Source organism: Paramormyrops kingsleyae, chromosome 23, assembly GCF_048594095.1.
Source record: "Paramormyrops kingsleyae isolate MSU_618 chromosome 23, PKINGS_0.4, whole genome shotgun sequence".
Lineage (NCBI taxonomy): Eukaryota > Metazoa > Chordata > Actinopteri > Osteoglossiformes > Mormyridae > Paramormyrops > Paramormyrops kingsleyae.
The window spans coordinates 22,431,540-22,450,916 of NC_132819.1; the positions used below are offsets into that span (position 1 = coordinate 22,431,540).

At 51.0% G+C, this 19,377-nt stretch overlaps 1 protein-coding gene across 5 annotated transcripts in view; it reads right to left on the minus strand.

Annotated features, from left to right (window-relative positions):
* Positions 1-19,377, minus strand: part of LOC111846958 (histone deacetylase 9-B) — a 40,715-nt gene that overhangs the window by 8,290 nt on the left and 13,048 nt on the right. For 2 of the 5 annotated variants that reach the window (XM_023817717.2, XM_023817718.2), the window contains 6 exons: positions 9,252-9,496; positions 7,733-7,907; positions 6,498-6,606; positions 6,153-6,274; positions 616-750; positions 262-374 (listed from right to left, as the gene is read on the minus strand). In XM_023817717.2, the coding sequence (XP_023673485.2) occupies positions 262-374; positions 616-750; positions 6,153-6,274; positions 6,498-6,606; positions 7,733-7,907; positions 9,252-9,496 (899 nt within the window). Of the gene's footprint in view, positions 1-261; positions 375-615; positions 751-6,152; positions 6,275-6,497; positions 6,607-7,732; positions 7,908-9,251; positions 9,497-10,490; positions 13,106-13,676; positions 13,891-19,377 lie in introns of those variants that run through there. The other 3 variants (XM_023817716.2, XM_072705406.1, XM_072705407.1) reach the window with 3 other exon arrangements.

Sequence of the window (19,377 nt, forward strand, 5' to 3'; positions counted from 1 at the left end):
CAAGGACGGGAATCTGATGGCTTAACCACCCAGCAAGTCTTCCTGAACGACCGATTTCAGCGGAACGCAGCAAAGCGAATTCGCAGAGTCCACACTTAATTTAATGAACCAAACGAGCCTTAAGGTCATGTGACCAATGCAAAAACCCAAGGGGCTGTATGAAGAGATGAAAACAGCCGCTCACTGATGGCTGCAGTGTGTGTGTGTGTGTGTGTGTGTGTGTGTGTCTGCATGTCCTCCCGCAGTCTGACGGCCGTGTACCTCGCTCTGCGTGGCCGACACAGGGGAGGCGCCGTTCTCCAGTACCAGGCTGCCGCAGCTGTCGTTGGGAGAGCTGGGTCCGGATCCTGGGGCACTGCTGCTGGCTATGGAGCCTGTGAAATCCAGCAAATGGATCAGAAGTCAGAACAAGAGGCAGATACACCAGCGAACACGGCGCTAAAATGGCATTGATATTTATAATGTGTTACCACTGTAATGGTATCTGCTCCAGTACGGGGCAGATGGGGTAGGCAGGAGAATGACAGGGGAGTGAAGGACGGGGTAAAAAGGAGAGAGAGAAGGGAAGCTGAGCATTGAGAGACGGGGTTAGGGTGTGGGGGGGCAGAGTCTTACCAGCAAACTCCAGCACTCTCTTCTTGTAGGGCACCATGAGCACGCTGCCGTCCTTCCGGCGCATCAGCGGGCTGCTCCGTCGCTCGGCAACCTTCTGCTTCAGCCGCGACCGCAGCTTCAGGTTGGGCTCTGAGGCTGTGAGACGGGGGGGGGGTGTTAGGGCTGAGCTGACAGGAACATTATACTGCAGATTCCAGATGCCACCCTCAATTAATGATGATACCGACATCCCAGAATCCCACTCCTGTAGCTCAACAATTACAGCATTATGCTAATAATGCAAGTGTTGTGGGTTCGAATCCCAGGGAGTGCACGTAAAAAAAAGGAACTTTTGGATAAAAGTGTCAGATAAATTAGTAAATGTAATAAGCGTGCACCCCCGTTTATGACACGGCTGCTGACACATCATCACCTTCCGGACACCTTTGTCCAATAAGCACGCAGAGATGGGTTCCCAGGGGGGTGACAGACATGTCTCTTAAATGGAGGAAAAATCAGCTACATAATGGCCTTGCTGGCCATTATTCCTGTTGGGGGGGGTGGTTACAGGGCGTCGTCGAGACTCTCCCGGCGGCTAACGTTTACGTATCCCCCTGGGAGCCCCCCCCCCCCCAAAAAAAAAAAAAAACAATCGGAGCCGACTTCCAGTTTAAGTGTGAGTCATGTCAGGGCTGCAGTTTGCCCGTCATCTGGAACAGATCTGCCAGAACAACACAGATCCCGGCCAGAAGTGTCCCGCTACCTGTGACCCCGCCGACCTCGGGGAAGATACAGTAGCCACCGTCAAGCTAACACACAAACAGTACCACCCCCCCCCCCCCCCCCCCACCCCTGTGGGTCTGCCCCCCGACCCACCCAGACGGTCCAGACGAGGCGTCACGCAGGATTCAGATGCAGCTTCTAAAATAAGCCAGATCTGGAATCGCGTTAAATGAGGCTGGAGCTCAGTTATGGATTCTCGCTAAGCGGCCGACTGCGTGCTCCCCTGGCATCAGTAAAACAGAGAATTTTTTTAATGTATTTTTACACAGAACTCCAGTGGTCTACAAACAGTTCATTTTCATAGAAACTGAAGTGACAAGAAGGGACAATCAGCAGTGAGTCACCACCAGGGCGGCGCCACCCGGAATACAGGGACATGAGGTCTGTCAGACTCCCCGGCTGTCCCTGGGTAGTGTGATTCACTTCAGGACTTCCTGTTCAGAGCCGGGCCAATAAAGTATCGCCTCCACCCCCCCCCCCCCCCCATCCCCTCCCCCGCCGGCAGATCGTTCTCCCCCCTAACTTCGTCCGGAGGAAAAGCTGGTGATTCATTTTGACATCTATGCCGTAATGGAGAGCTGCTCACGGTGCTCCAGGGGAATCCCGCCACGGAGCCGTGCTGCTCTGATTGGCTGCGACAACTCCCCCCCCCCCTCCCCCCTCCTCTTCATCGGGAGATGTCATGGTCGAGCTCCCCTCTCACTATGGACACAGTACACGTGTGTCACCACAGAAGCCTCAATATGTCCCAGACTCAGGGCAGTAATGCAGCCGTGTCAGGTATGCTCATGAAAACCCCCTTTAATAACCCTACAACCCTCCCCCTTCCTGTCACCCAGTGGGGGGCGATATCACTACAAATTAAGGCATGGACCGGACACAGAGACTCAATCATGGAGGACACCAATGTGGCTGGGGGCACAGGGGGTCAGCGAGGTGAACAGCGAGGTGGCCTCCTTCTCGGACTCTGGTAAACCCAACAAAGCCTCTCTGTGGGTCAGCCCCCCCCCCACGTCGAGCCCCTTGCATTGTTACCCAGGATAATCCAGCCGTTCACAACAGCGGCCAACACATGCAAGCATTTAGGCCAACGTTGGCGTGGCCACGCCCACCAAGCCCTGCCCATAAAACCCAAAGGTCATCCCCCCGCCGCCCCCTACTGGCTCCCCAGCTACATTGCCCAAAATCCCACACTTACACATCCACGGGTTGAGCAAATTTTGGAGATCTCAGCCCCCCAGGTAATAAATGTACCGCGAAAGCACCACCTCCCCCTCCCATCTCTCTCTTCCCAAGGAGATGACTGCCTTAAGAGGTATGTGACGTCTCAGACGGCGGTCAAGGCGTGGCGACCACGACGTCGCCCATCTAGCAGCCGTCCTCACTTCCCGGACGCACCTGCAGTCTGTTTACAGGAGCCTTAAGCGGTTAAAAACCGCACAGAGAGAAACGTGGAATAACAAAGACAGCCTGCCATGATCAACGTCTGCCGTTATTAAATGCATCCGCCTCCGCGTTGGGGAGAGATGAATGGCCCCCCAGAAATCAAAAGGGGGTGCTGGAGTGGAGCAAAGGCGGTGATGTTAAAGTAAATATTGATATTTGGCCACTGTGACACATGATGAATACCGGCTATTAGAAAACTACCACAAAAATATTTGCTCTACAATTAGTGGGGGCGGGGGTTTTACACGTATTTAATTCCCGTTTGTCTGAAGCCCCCCCTCCATTAGCGTTCTCAGCACTCCGGGTCGCAATGGCCACTGTGGCAGCAAGGTGCACAGGGGCGGTCTGGGAATGCTGGGGGCTCGTGAAGCTCAGCACGGCTTAGAGGTGTGAGGCCACGCCCACCGAGCCCCCATAATGCCCTAGGAGGTGTGAGGCCACGCCCACTGAGTCCCCATAAATCCCTAGGAGGTGTGAGGCCACGCCCACTGAGTCCCCATAAATCCCTAGGAGGTGTGAGGCCACGCCCACGAGCCCCCATAATCCCCTAGGATGTGTGAGGCCACGCCCACTGCGTCCGACAGTAAAACCTGCTAAATGACTTGCTATGCTGAAGGACAACATGCGAAATAATGGTGACAGATGTGACCCCGAGTGGAATCTGTTCTTGGACCCTTGAGAAAGAGGCTCGGCCTGAATTCCGTCCAGCGAAGCGCAGCCGTATCAATCTGGCAAAAACTCAAACCTGCCTTCGGTTCAGAAAGCTCACGCTTTCTGGCTGGAGATCCGCTCTCCCAGACGGGGGCCCCGTGTCGCCCTGCGGAGGCTTTAAAGGGGCAGCCCTCCCTATCATCCACACCCCCGTCCTCCGATTCCAAACCGGCATCACACTCCGGTCCGATGACAGCTGTCCGTTATCCCCGACACTGTCAGACGCTGGACTCCAAGCGAAGAACAATAGCTACCTCTGTGTCCTTAACACCCCCCCCCCCCCCACCACTCCCCGGCCACCCACACCCCCGTTCCCCCACCCAGCATCTAAGAAAGCTTTAATGAGGACGGACAGGAAGTGGCTGTGGGGGGGCAGGGGCTGGAAAAGTCCACATCTAGAGACTGAAATTTGAGATGCAGGAAGTTACCCGATGGATGTTCCCATCAGAGGAGAAGAATTATTCTTTTTTTTGGGGGGGGGGGCTGCAATACAATCTCAATTAACACATCAGCCACTCCTAAGGTAGCAACCGGAGCCGGCTGTGAGAACGGAGCAGCAAACCGTCAGCGGAGCCACTCTGAAATACGGCGTGGGGGCGACGGGGGGGGGGGGAACCAGTCATTCCTGAGTGCCCTAAGTCTCCTCCCATGCAAATGCTCCCTGAGCCAAAAAGCAGATAAAACCCAGATAGGTGGGCATGTAGGGCCCAGATCACGCGTGTCTGAGAGCCAGGACACCAGCAAACACGTCACACCCCGAAGCGGCCAGCGGAGCAGAGCGGGACGTGTCCCGTCACCGTGCGCGGAATTCATCTCATTTCAGAGAATAAGCAGGCGACCGCGGCTCAGCAGGGCGGGAGCAGGAAGGATCTACACGCCTTCATCTATCAGCTATCCCAGGGGAACCGGGGGCAGGGGGGCAAGTCCATCTCACGACAAACTCCCATCCCTGGAGGTGTGAGGCTACAGAACTACCCCCCCCCCGAACCCTTGTGCCACCCTCTTTTTGGGGCAATTATGGGCAGTGTCACCCCGCCGTCCACGATCAGCTGCCGAAACTGGGGGAGAAGCTGCAGGACGCACAAGGCCCCTCAGCACAAACCGAAAACATTCCCCACGTCCTTTGAAATCTCTGTATTACTTTCCAGACCTATTAATTCAGCTCATAACTCACGGACGGGAATTAAACTTTGTTCCGGTCTTTCAGTGAGCTTAAAAATCTCCACTGGCACTCTGGGAACCAGCAGATCCAAACCAGATTTAAACTTCCCCAATAGGCGCATTCAGACACGAGTGTGCCAAATTGTCACTTGCGACCAGTCTGAACAGAAAATCGGACACCGGACACACACACACACACACACACACACACACGTGGACACTACTCACCCCATACACACACACACACACGTGGACACTACTCTGGCAGACACCCCATTACGGTTGACTAAACATGTGACTCACGCCGCCTGTCAGGAACAGTGCACCACGTCATCGCTGAGCACCTTAATGTGGGTTCAGCGCTGCCTGTTGCCATGACAACGATGACATGGCGAAAAAAAGCACAAACAACACATTCATCGAGTCGGCAGTGCCAGTTTTTTTTCTCTAAACTGAACCTGTTTTATCTTTCAGCTGTGCTTATGTAAGACACAACCGAGCCCGATCCAGGAACTGGGTCCACATGACCGGTTCAGGCGGGTCCAGGAGAGCTGGCCTTTCTCTGGGACTGAAAAGACGAGGTTTTTTACTCAGACTTACATGCGTATTTCTGTACCTTAGGCAGCAACAGAGCAATTTGGGCTTGTTATAGGCTTTCCCCCTTTGGCCCTGCCTGTTTAAGCGCGGGAGCATAGACGTCTTTGTATTCAGGCAGCCCGAGGGCAGCTAAGAAACAGGGGGATGGCTGGGGTCAAAGGTCAACAGGGAGCATTAAGCAGACCGCCCCTGGCCGTGGCAGATTGGGCGACACTGCAGACCTCTGGGCAGTGCCCTCGATGTGGACGGGGTAATCCCCCACCCCAATTAACCGGGGCCAAAGTGGGCCAAGGGACTCCCCAGTCTCTTCGCCTCTGACACTCCAGCTAAGCCTCTGCTGCACCCCTGGATGGGTGATCGCAGACAAAAAGCCCTTTATCACACAGGGTGACCTCAAATGTAAACAAAGGGGCTGAACGCACAGGCACCACGGGCAGGACCCGCGGCCGGACGTCACCGAGGTGACACGTGCCGTTGACCTTTGCGCCGTGGCGATCGGTATCGCCGGGGCCCATCTGAAAACATTTAGGCAGCGCCCTGGCTCCCGGGCATCGATGCCGGTGTAGGATGTTCCTCGCAGGCACTGCGATGGACGGCTCGGATTCACAGACCCACAAAAAAAAAAAGTTAAAGTATTCGGATCATGTCCGACAGCACTAATTTTAGGATGATCTGATGACACTCTGAACTGCAGGTCTGATCTAATGGGGGGGGGGGGGGGTTTATAACGCCTCTGTGGAATAACCCTCATGCCAAAGCCTGTTATGATGTATTTTTATTTTTACACACAACCCCTCCCACCCCGCCAGGATTATTTCCATTCTGGCAGAATGGCGGACCTCAGCCGGCCGTTGACATACCTGTCTTCCGTAGCGGGAAGCTCTCTCTTCCATATGGCGGTGAGGGGAGGGTGCATTTGTAGGCGGGTGACATTGTCCCCAAACTGGGGGGGCTCTGGTCCATAGACATATGCTGGGACGACCTGTTGAGTAAGTAACGCAACGGCAACAACAGCAACGTCACGCTAACCCAGGAAATGTCAGTGATTACGCAGATTGTAAAGAAGAAAAACAGCGGTAATGCATTTGCAGAATGATGACTTCAGTTTTTACCGCATTGACCGCCCAGTAATGGGAAAATCGAAGCGTCAAAAACAATTCTGGGAACGTCCCCGAAACTTTCCTGAGACGTTGGCTCGCACGCACCATAGTTTGGGCCGGTAGCCGGTCACGTGACTGGAGCTGCCGTCCTTGGCTGGTCTGTTCAGCAGGAAGTCCTGGAGCTTCTGCCTAACCTCAGTGCTGGCCATGGCACCTGGAGGAGCAGAATCCCCAAAGTCTGCAAAGCTTCCACAGTCCGACTACGATGGGCGCTTGGGAGGAGGGGGCTACACTGCATTACGCACTGCAAAGGCCTGACCTTCAAGTACAAAAGTTGCTTTCAGTGCAGTGATTTTAATTTTCATGCTTGGAAGTAGCTGCACTACTTGGTGACTGCATGTTTGAAAGACATGTTCATTTCATCTGGAAAAATTACACAAACTATAAATGTAAGACTTTCTCATTTGCATCTTTAATGTTTCAAAACTGCAGGCCAAGTTCTATGGGCTTAAGTTATGCTGTAATATGTCGTACATATAAAATTTCAAAGTGAAATCACCTAGTTAATAGGGTACAGTAAAATGAACAGCACCCCCCCAAAGACGGATAAAAGTTGCAGTTCATCTGAATTTTACAGGTTCAGTTCAATCACAGCACAGCCATGCGAAATTCAGTTGGAAAATACTTCCATTTAATTCTCTTGGTATACCTTAGAGATCATTATTTTTAACATTCCTTGGACACGGTGTCTGGTTATATGAATAGTCATGGTTAGCCAGTTAAGAGCTGTCCTAGGCTGTTATGGGTATTCTCCAGATTTTCTGAAATACTTTTCCACATTATTTTAATGAATGTGGCGATTAGTAATATATAAACACTCCACAAAATAATAGATGTAAAAATTCAAATTAAGTTGTACATAGGCAGTATGACTATTAAAGCATTTTTAACAATAAGCAATGGCGAACACTAGCCAATTGTGCAACCAGTTTCCTCCAGAGCTGACTGGGGTTGCATGAGTTTATTTTTTAAAGGTATTTTCCATGATCTATTAGATCATGCATATATCTAAACAAAGATTCGCACCTTGGAGATACGTTTAAATGTTGCGTTGCCCTGAACTGCGTGCATTAATAAGGAAACTGCTCCACCGTGTGGACAAATGAAAAAATACACATCCATTATTAATCCATGCTTTGGTCTTGTATGTAATATCCCCTGAAGCCGTTGAGGCTTTATTTTAGTATGAAAATATATAAGCAAAACGAAGGCATGACTACTGTTTGTTCAATGACCACAGCTACGTTTCGGGATATATCGACAGCATGCTCGCCACCTACTTTCTCGGGCGCGCTCCTTGTTCCGGAGGACGAGCACGTGCTTCTCCCTGCGCTGGCGCTCCTGCTCGTGCCTGTGCGCGTCCTCCAGCTCGGCGCTCCGCTGCTCCAGTCGGCGCTCCTTCTCCAGGTTCTGCTCCTGCTGCTGCTTCTTCATGGTCAGCAGCTCCTGCTGAAGCTGAGCACCGATATGAAAAAGCTTCGTCATCTGCGTTATTAATGCGGAAACGTTTTGTTTGTTATCAATTCCCAGTTTATTACAGTACAACAGGAATGAATGGGAAGCCCCCATAAATATATCTGTACCGAATGCGTGTAGCCTATGTCCGGTTTTATCAAGCAACAGTCTGATGCTGATGTTCCACTGTGACCGGAGAACAGTTCCGCGTAAATAAAGTTTTGTAATAAAAAAAGGCAAGTGTAGGCAGCCACATAGAGCCCCCAAAATTAGAGTTTCCACAAGGACAGAATTTCCATAAGTTAAATTTAAGGGTATTAGATAACCTGATAATCTAAATTATAGCAGCGTTTCTGTTAGGTCTGTTTGCTCTTTAGCCGGTGCGATACCGCCCGTTCGGCGAATCGTACAGACAGCCCTCCCGCCCCCACCCTGATCGGTAAGTTATACAGCTGGCAGCCCGCGCTTTGATAAAATTAAAATGTAAATTATTACTCAAATTCACGAGCGTCAGTGCTGACAGGAATTTGCAGCTGCAGCATCTAAGTACAGACTGGCAGGTGTGGTCACCACTCGGAGGACCTCGGACACCATGCAGGTGCTACGAAAACAGATTGTCCACTAGGGGGCACCGATTTCCCGATATCCAGAGAGGCATGGAAACACTTGTTTTATTAGCCAAACCAAATTCATATTTTTGGGGATGAAAAGCGTGATTCTTGATCATTGACAGCCTAGCTTATCCATTCTGTACACCAGCCTGCATACAGTCGGCTTGTCTACACGCTACATACACTGTGATGCTATTAATGAGAAATATATGCAATAAGAGATGGTAAGTTAATGTTTGAAAGGACAAAGACCTATACAGTCATATATGCAAATAAATTCTTATTTTAACACTGTTTAAACAATACTGTACCTGTTTACTTAGTTACTGTGATAACCACTCGACATCATAACACAGAGAGCCTAAACATGTCAGTATTCTTACCCACCATGTCTGCCACCCAATTATGCATCTAGTGAATAACTGTTCTCTAAAAAAATAACGTAAAATCAGGGACTAAAGAAGAAACACTGCATATTAAACAAAGAAGACCAAAGGTATTCTTGCTAGTTTTCCTCTGGTAGTTGGAGATAACCTTGTTTTATAACTAAACCAACCTCAAGCCCAGTTTTATATTAACTGGGTCAAATTGAAGTCCAGTACCAGGCAAGTAAATGGGACAAATTTAAATCCAGTACCAAATGAACTGGGCTAAGCCATGGAAAGAGGGATCTTTCTTACTGAAAGGAAGGACAATGGGTGGAGCGAGCAGTGGACCGGGGCCCGGTTCTGACCTTGAGGTGCTCCTGCAGCTGGGCCTGGTGCTGCCGGGTCAGGTTCTCGTGCTGCTTGCGGAACTCGCTGATGAGCAGCTGCTTCTGGATCTGCTGCTGCTTCTGGATGAGGAGCAGTTCCCGCTGCAGTCGGCGCTCCCAGGCGTCCGAGTCCCCCCCCCCCAGCGCCGGCATCCTGCTGTCCGTGCTCAGGTCCAGCGGCGAGGCGGGCTCCAGGACGGCCAGAACCTCGGGCTTAACTTCCACTGGGGAGGAGGAGAGGGGAGGAGTCAAGGATGATGCGGGGAGGGACATGCAGAACTCCCCATCAGGTACGTCGCATGTAAACAGGGGTTAAAGGTCACAGGGTCACTGCAGGTAACCTACGCTCGCCATCAGCCAGTTTGTGTTTGGGCCAGATGCACAGAAATCCCCCCAAAGTAACATCCTGCAAGGCCCCTCGGCTCGCACACTGCCCCCCCAGTAAGTATCCCCGTGTGTAGGGGTGGGGGGAGACATTTGCATGCCCCCCCCTGTAGACTAGACTTGTTTCTCATATCTAGCCAGAGGGGCCCGGTTGGGGGGGGGGGGGGTTATATATAGAAACACATCAGTAACAGGCCCACACAACCCCCCCCCCCACACACACACACACACACACACACACCTCCCTTCACGTTGCCATGGTGACGGTGTTGCCTAAACGAGGCCCCCCATTTTTCTCACGTTTTTTTCCCCGTTATAGATTCAGACGCCAGACTCGTCCCCCACCGCAGCACCTTCTGCTGAGAACGCTAACCCCCCCCCCGTCGGGAGAGCAGGACATAGGGCCGCGCCCAAGGCCCAATGTAATGATTCTGCTTCTGGGTACATACCGCGTGCGTTCCGTAGGGAAGACTGATAAACATCTGATTCCATTAACCTATAATTCAAAAACAACAGGGAGCTCGGTACATTAGCGCTAAGAGACAGTAGCTGAGAGGGAGCTTTTTCAGAATGGACCCGCTCCGGTACAAAGGGATGGGCGCCGCTCTGGTGGCCAGTCGGAGAACTGCGCGTATGCAGCCATCAGGCAGAGGAAACCTGTAGGCTGGTCACATGAAGTCTATTTCGGGAGCAGCGTGCAGTGTCAGTTCTTAACATTTGAAGCAACATTTAAATCGTTCGGGGCTTAGAGGTGCAGAAATCACCTGCGTGACTGAAAAAAATGAAATGGACGTTCAAAGAAGAATGAAAGGGGCCAGAACCCAATTACTTTACCAGAAAGTAAGGTGCCAAGGCAGAGGTCGCTCAATCAACTGCCTTCAGACGTCAGTCCCGTAACCGTGTCCGGGGTAGCAGGTTTTACTGGCTGGGAGGTGGGTGCGGCGCTGGCTACTCAGAGGACCTCAACATCGCAAATAAAAATACGCTTAAAAATAGCTCCTTCACAAGACTGAAGTCACGTCAAAGGAGTGACTCAGTGAGCCGGGAGTTCCGATTCTAACCCCAAGGGGGGGGGCCGGACCACGGCTCAGCGCACAGAGTGTGGCGGAAAGCAGAAAGATCACCAGCGCGTGCTTCCTTCCCAGACGAGGGCTCACAGTCAGGCTCCTCCGCCCAGGCATGAGATGAAGGTTTTGAAGTCATGCCACCAACCCCCCCCCCCCCCACACGAGTTTCTAACTAACATGGAGCCAGAAGAAACACAGAGCTCAATATTTTGCAGGCTGGGGGCTTTATTTGGAGCACAAAAACCGTATCATACTGGTAATGAGGCGGTGTGCTGTTCAGCAGGTTTGGGAATCTCTATGCATGTCCAGAAGGTTGTGGGTTCAAATCCTGCGGTTGCCAGTGTATTGATATCACCATTGGGCCCTTGAGCTGTATTACCCATATAAATGTAATGAGAGAAAGAGCAAAACGTCTCTATGCAGGATGACACATACAGTGAGATCCACCAGGGATGTTTTCTCACGCTCTGCTGTTTAATGGCTGCTTCACCATTAGCTGTCAAATTCTGGAACCTTCCAACACTGCTTCCCAATACTGCTTTCAGATTAAACCTGATCTGCCCATAATGTGTGTGTGTGTGTGTGTGTGTGTGGTGGTGGTGGGGGGTCATGCATGTATTACACTGTGAGAACCAAATGTTCCCACAATGTGATAAAAACCTGTTATTTTGATCTTGTGGGGACATTTTTTTTGGTTCCCACAAGACGATTTTATAAAAATCTGTAACTGCAATCAAAAAATGAAAAATACCAAAAGTCCTGTATTTTGTTTATTTGCTTATGGGCTGGGTTAGGCCTTAAGGTTGTCATATTTGGGATTAGGGTTTTGCCCATATAGAAATGAATGGAAGGTCCCCACAAAGATTTGAATACAAACATGCGTGTGTGTGCGTGTGTGTGTGTGTGGCCTCTAAAATGCTGGATCCCCATAACTTTGAACCGGATAAGCATTTATGGACGTGGGATGGATGAAGTTATTCCGCTTATGCACGTTCCTCTCAAACTGCACCACAAAAGGGTGAGAACCCAGAAGCCCCTGGGGTCTGCATGGCATGCTGTCTCACCCATCAGGGAACACGGAGCAGAACCTGAACCATCCCAGCAGAACGTCCGTCCTTAATAAGGTGCAAACTGTCAAATCTTCATCAGCACAATAAGAACACAAACTGTAAGCACCCAAAACACACCAGAAAACATTCAGTGCAGGTTAATGAATGTGGGCCTCACAGCAAGATTGATAAGCTCCAATTGTACACGAGTCTCTTCCTCGGGTTTGACGAAGTTCTGACAGTGTTTTATTTCAACAGGACAAAGGCAGCAACAAAGTGGCAGAAAGCTTTGGGGGGGGGCACTAGGGTTTTTTCCCTCAGCATCCTATTGGCCTCGGAATGACAGCTGAACAAGGAAGCAATTTTACATCAGTAAAAACGAGAGCAAACAACTTCTTTTGTGTGATTCGCCTTCTGGATGAAAGCATCACAATGAGCCGCGTGTTTTGGACTCTTTACAGATTTTTCATCCTCTTTGATGTCACCTCAAGCATGGGGCCGTCCAAGGAAGGGGGGGTTTTCCATTCGAGGAAAGCCGCTCACAATCTAAACCGTCCCTCGAGGACCCATCAAGCACCGGGAACGGATGCACGTGTCGATCTGCTCGGTGGCGGCTGGGCCACCGGATTACCTCAGCCAAAACCCCCCCCCCCCCCGCCTTACCGTTACAGTGCCTCCAAGCAGGCGAGATACAGCCAGAGTTACCCCCCCATGCTCCATCCTCAATCTCTTTCCCACAGCGAATAGACACCCGACCTTGTGGTTACAGGATGCACCCACCACTGTGAATAAGAATGAGGAACGACGGGGGCTGAAAATAACTCATCGGCATGCAGTTATACGGAGAGTCTGCCGCGATGCGCCGACAATGCAGGCGCGGCTAATCTTAGCAGCTAAGAGCAGGACACGGGAATAGCGAGGCTAAAAATAGCAACAACCACAGCAGCCGAATTCTTTTATTTAAGAAATGAAACAGCTGGAGTCCAGCGACCCATTTAAAGGCTCTGTGGGACCGCCCCCCCCCCCCCCAGAAATAACGAGGTGGGCTTTAACGAGGCACGTCCGGCACGCGGGATGATCGATGGTGACCGATCAGCCGGGCTCAGAGGAATACAGGGGAAGTGGACAGGGGACCCACGTGTCATACGGGTGTCACCAGGCAGGAGTCGTGCCGCTTGCTGCAGTCCCGAGGGCCCCCAGACGCTCAGGTGCTCTGCCGGAGCGGGCGGGGAGCCCTCAGGCCATTTTTGGGGCTATTAAAAAAACACAACCTACCCCTCCCCCTCTCCCCGTTCCCGCTCTCTGTCCCAAACACGGCAGCTTTTGCTGCCAAAACCTTCTCCCAGAGAGTCGCATCGGAATGCAAGCCGCACATTCCGCCCCGGAAAAGGCCAGTGCCGGGGCGGGTCTCATCCCAAGCGACAATGTTCTGCGACCAGACAGCGCAGAGTGATCCCACGACACACCAGGATCTCCGTGCTCCAGACTGCAAGAAGCTCACTCTACAGTCACCAGCTTCCCGGGTAGAAATTAAACTACCGCCGGTGAAAGATGAACCCCAGACCTTATTCTGCGGCGCAGTTCCCATGTGCCGGGACGGGCAACAGGTGGGAAAACTACCGTAAACTTTTTGGCAAAAGGATTACAGAAATATGCCAAGGCAAACAGTACAAATATGATCACAAAAAAACACACTGAGCCACAGAGGCTGACACACGCACACGCACACACGGTAAGTTCTACACGCAGACATACAGGCAGCCTGTACCATCTCAGCTGTTTAGTACTTTCACACTAAATGACAGGCATCCCTAGAGAGAAACAGCATGCTCCAGATGATCCAGCGTGCCAATTGGACGAGAGGCAGAGGAATGGACACAGGGATCTCCCAGGATCAAACATACCTTCGCCGGCGGTTACCTGAGCCAACGTGCGCCTCACGTCCGTCCAGGATCCTCCAGAGTCGGTCCGAGGGGAACCGCGACTCGGCCTCGTAAATCGTCTGGAGCATGCTGAGCGTTCCGGAGGCGCGGAGTCCCACGCACCAGCGAGCGGGCGGGCGGGCAGCTCCCTCCGCTAATGACCAAACAGTCGCACAGTCTGGGCACCGGGGGTGGGGACGGCGGGGGGGGGGGGGGGTGAGGAGGGGGTTACTTTTCACTTCTCTTTCTTTCTTCTGCAGAAACGTTCACTCTCCCTGCCTGAGTCCCTCCGCCTGGCTCTCTCTGTTTCTGAGCACTAGATGAGAGTCAAAATGTTGTCACCATGTAGCATTAAAAGGAGCCCTTGGCTGGTTATTTTTACAGAGGCTGACACACGCACACGCACACACGGTAAGTTCTACACGCAGACATACAGGCAGCCTGTACCATCTCAGCTGTTTAGTACTTTCACACTAAATGACAGGCATCCCTAGAGAGAAACAGCATGCTCCAGATGATCCAGCGTGCCAATTGGACGAGAGGCAGAGGAATGGACACAGGGATCTCCCAGGATCAAACATACCTTCGCCGGCGGTTACCTGAGCCAACGTGCGCCTCACGTCCGTCCAGGATCCTCCAGAGTCGGTCCGAGGGGAACCGCGACTCGGCCTCGTAAATCGTCTGGAGCATGCTGAGCGTTCCGGAGGCGCGGAGTCCCACGCACCAGCGAGCGGGCGGGCGGGCAGCTCCCTCCGCTAATGACCAAACAGTCGCACAGTCTGGGCACCGGGGGTGGGGACGGCGGGGGGGGGGGGGGGTGAGGAGGGGGTTACTTTTCACTTCTCTTTCTTTCTTCTGCAGAAACGTTCACTCTCCCTGCCTGAGTCCCTCCGCCTGGCTCTCTCTGTTTCTGAGCACTAGATGAGAGTCAAAATGTTGTCACCATGTAGCATTAAAAGGAGCCCTTGGCTGGTTATTTTTAGCCCCCCCCCCCCCCCCCCCCCCCGAGTCCCTACGGAACAACACTTGGCAAGAAGAAATATTCCCTGCTTCTAACCCTAACCCCGCGAGCCCAAGCTGCTACCTCCCCTCTCTCCACCACCCTCTCTTTCGGTGTCCGGTCATTTTGAATGCACCGCCCCCCCCCAGCCCTCTCCCGCCCCCCGTCTCGCCCCCCCCCGTCGACAGGGCACCCGCCTCATTTGCATGTGAATCGGGTACCGCGTGGCACGCAGGTGACGGGAATAGAACGACGGGCAGCTCGAGACGAAAATAGGTCAGGCCAAGCGAGGGGGACCGAGGCGACGTCGACGCGTCTAAAAATACCACCACAAAAACACAGCTGTCACTTCTCACCCCCCCTCCCCCCCCCAGGCCCCAAACACGTCCTCTTCACCCTCACAATCTCCAAAACAAGCTTAAATTTAAAAAAAAAAAAACAAAAGCTGACATACAATTAAAGCAAAAACCCACTTTTTCACTCTTTCACTGCTTAAATTTACTGCAATATTAATCTTCCAAAAAACACGCGACAGCTTTAACCCCTGGTGGGCAGGTAAACACCCCGCCAGTGTTAAAGATGCTGGAACCATGAGGAGAAGGTGCTTTCATTTACTCCACAGAAGTACCTAATCTACGTCCTTAAAAGCTGAGTAGCTTGTTTATGTAAGGTGGCCGATTTCATCCTCTCTCGACAGACTTTTCCCCTTTAACTTTGCTGTATTTTTAACTGACAGCCCCCCCGCAGCCGCTTCACCGGGCTGGGGATACCACACATCACCCTCCCGCAGTGCAAACGTTTGTGTCTCCCTTCCCACGTCGAGCTCATTCTCGGGCAGTATTCCTGCAGACGCCAGCGAGTGGATCAAAAAATAAAATACACAGAAAAAAGGTCATTTCCTCCAGTCAACAGAGCCACTCAAGCATGTTTATATAACTTAATTGCATTTTGGTAATGTCACATAATCGCTCTTCCAAAATATTCAGCTTTTTTGTAACTACTCCTTGCTGCCTGAAAGGAATGAATATTTGTCTTGTACCAGAAATATGTTTATAGATTCTATGAAGTTTACTCTCATTGCACTTTTAACTTTTGTGTTTTTTCCAGATTATACATTAAATAAAAGCAAGACAGTAAGTACTACAGACAACAAACACCAAGGTTCTCAGGATACACTCATGCCACGGATACTTCAGAAGATAATCTGGGGCTGAACAGTGAAAAATCATAAAATAAGAACTTAAAAAATAGGAATTTACTAAGAATTTACTGTGCTCTGGATTCTGACATAATACTGCAGTAATATAAGCCTTACAGAGATCAGTGACTCACGGCTCATGTTAAAGGTCTGTTGTATGCAGGTAATAAATCTGTGTTTTGTGTGATGATTTTGTGCATAACACACTGACAGTGCTACACTGTACCTTTAAAAAATTCCATCTTTTCGCATAATTTGACATGTCCCCCCCCCAGCCGCAGGCAGCAAAGCACTTGGGCTATTTTTAGCTCCTGAGCTTCTCTGCCTCGGTTACGGCGTATTGTTTCGGCTGGCCAAACATCTCAAGCCATTCCCCTTACCACCGCAACGGCACAGTACTGCATCACCCAGGGTTAGGTATCAATTGGCCATCTATATTATATAAGCGAGGGATCAGTATGTTATGTAAACAAAGATGACCATGCAAACCTGACTATTAAGAAAAGAAATTTTATTTTATAGTAACATTTCAGTGTTTTCATATGTTGCCCCCCCCCTGCACTGGATAAACAGTTATGTAAGATGGCTGGGAGGTCGGACATCTTGACGTTTGATCACGCAGATTACAAATCATGAAACTTGTAACATAGTTTGCGTGGTTTCTGAAGTATAAAGAGTTTCGTTAAAATTAAAAAACACTGTTGTTCTGATCACTTGGGAAAACAGCGTGAATTTTTACAGCTACTGAACGTCCAGTGGGAAGCGTGAAAAACCGACGGTCCAATCAGCCGCCGCCTCCCACGGGCAATGTCAGTCACCAGAGGGCCATCGGGCACCCCGAGCCTGAGCCACGGGCCCCCCCTGCCCGCACGCCGGCGGCCGACTCCTCCGTGGGCACCGCGTGACTCGCAAACGTGAAAAGAGAGCAGATTGGCGGGGGTGTGAACCAGGACCCACTGCTGGCTGACGCGGCGGCCAGCCGGGCCGCAGAAGAGGGGCACTTTGAAAGATGACGGCGTTTCAAATGCGAGGTTGCTTTATTTGCCCAAGTACATTGGAATTATTTCGTTTTCACATATCCCATCATGCTCTCTGTTGATATATACAAGTGAGCGTGAAGCTTGGGGTCCGAGCGCAGGGTCAGCCATTTATACGGCACCCCTGGAGGGGGGGGGGGGGTGATTAAGGGCCTTGCTCAAGGGACCAACAGACATGAATTATTCTGCCTAGGACAAGATTCAAACCAGCGACCTTCTGATCACAGACACGGATGCCTAACCCACTGAGACTGAACCAAAAGCACGTCAGTGTTCAGTTAGGACCATTTAAGGACAAGGTTACGTGTTCAGCGGGTCCATCCCAAGCGAGGGAGACTGGAGATTATCCCTCCTTCCTTTCGGTCTCTGAGGCGCCCCAATGTCCAGAAGCAGCTATGGGATTGTGGGATTGCAGACAGACTTGGGGGCAGCCCATGTGCTCAGAATGCCGGGGGCCAAGCTCACGGCTGCATTTGGCTTAGCCCTTCTGCACCAGTGCCAAACCCTGTACATAAAGCGTTTAGCTACGAGCGTCAACGGGTCGGTCCGGTCAGCCAGAGCTCCGCCCCCCTTCATCTAGTCAACGGCCAAAGGTGACCCAGCCTCAAATCATCCAAATTTAGACGCTGGCAAATATAGCCATTGCCTTCAGAAACCGAGAAGTCCCTCGACACCTCGGGGATTTTTGTCAGGCTAATCCAACATGTTTGTGTCACCTCCGTCTTTTTCCGTCTTTCGGATTTTTTTCCAAACATGGAGCAAGCGTGGCACAGTATGATTCTCAACGGCCAAACCCCGACCCCACCTACCGGCTTCTCTCATAAGTCAGCTGCTCTGTCAAATGCAGAGATTTCAGAGCAGATTTCTGTAAAAGCACATGGTAAGATCACTCAGTCATAAACATATGTCACAGTATTCATGACATTCTAAGCAAATCAGACTGTTTTAACAAATAAAATCATGTCCTAACTCTAAATAAACCCTGACACATCCAATTTGTACATTTACTGGAGGCTATAATTGCAAGATGGTCCTTTGGAAAATGTCATCTGTAATCACATCAGTAAATCCGGAGAGCTTTCCTCACTTACCATGATCATTTAGCAGCCGTCATGCAAAGGAGCCGGCGGGCCCCTCATTCACACGGTGCTCGCACCTGGATTACTGGGCTTCTCCCTGGGGTGTCATTTTTCTCCAGGTCCCCCCCCCCTCTAGAGCGAATGACTCAGTTGGGCAGAAGACGAGTCAGAGTCGGAACGGTAGGGGCTGGATGACATACGGAGAGGCGCGGGATTCCCGCCACCCAGGACGGACACCGCCTCCGCACGCGGGGGACAGAAAGTTTGTTTTTTGGTTTTGCGAGCTCAGCTGAAACTGGGTCAGCCTTCAAAATAGAAATCCGACAGCAATGGGACAGGAAACCTTTAATCTACAGAGCGTGTTCCGAAATAATCACAGTGGTATAATAATCCTATCCAGCAAGGCTTCTATTGTGCTGACTAGTTTTAATGTTACCATATACAAACATTTTTAATTACGGCATTATGTTTATAGTCTGTAGTACTTAGTTTCTCAGGCTTCTGTTGCTATTTGGGAGTGTAAGAAATATTTACATAACAAGAGAAAATAGGTGGTATGCGGATGCGTATTTACATTTAGTTGCCTGGCAACGACTTTCGTCATTTACAGACATTTCACTAGAGTAATTCATGTAGCAATATCCTGCCTAGAGGTGCTAAAGCAGGAGGCTCCGGAGACTCAAACCAGCAACCTTCATGCTGTGAGTCTGTGCTTAACCGTGCCGCTACCTGGAGATGCTGACAGTAGGGTGTGTGTGTTGTGCTCATCTCAGTCTTTCATCATCGCACCTTGGGGGAAGCCCCCCCCCCCCCAGGGAGGACAAGCGGAGAATGTTGACGCAATCGACCCTGGGAGTGTCACATGTCTGCCAGAGAAATTACCACTAAATCCCTAAAACACAAACACTTTCTAAGCCAAAGACATTGTCAGCTACAATAAATTTACCCTCTTTTCATCCTATGTTTTCTTAGCCCTAGACAGTAAACGGCGGTGCATAAAAGCTCAGGTGAAACTCAGCTTAATTTCGGTAAAATTAACCCAATGCTGTGGCTTCACCATTAAAATGCTCCTCTCTGTTAGCAGGTTGGGAGAGGTCAAGGTCACATGGAACTGCGGTTGTCTTGGCGCCGTTGCATAGCGACAGCGGAGTTCCCTCATTAACGCAGTCAGGGTGAGCCATGCATTACCTCAGCATGCCCAGATATGCGCCGCTAAGGATTATGGGTATTATCCCCCTGAAGGGGAAGAAAAACACTCAAATCCTTTTCCATACAGTCAATCACATTCAGTATTATGAGACGAAGAATTATGATTTTAATGCCAAAATCTAATTATGGCGTACACCTGCGGGAAAGCTCCAGTAATGAC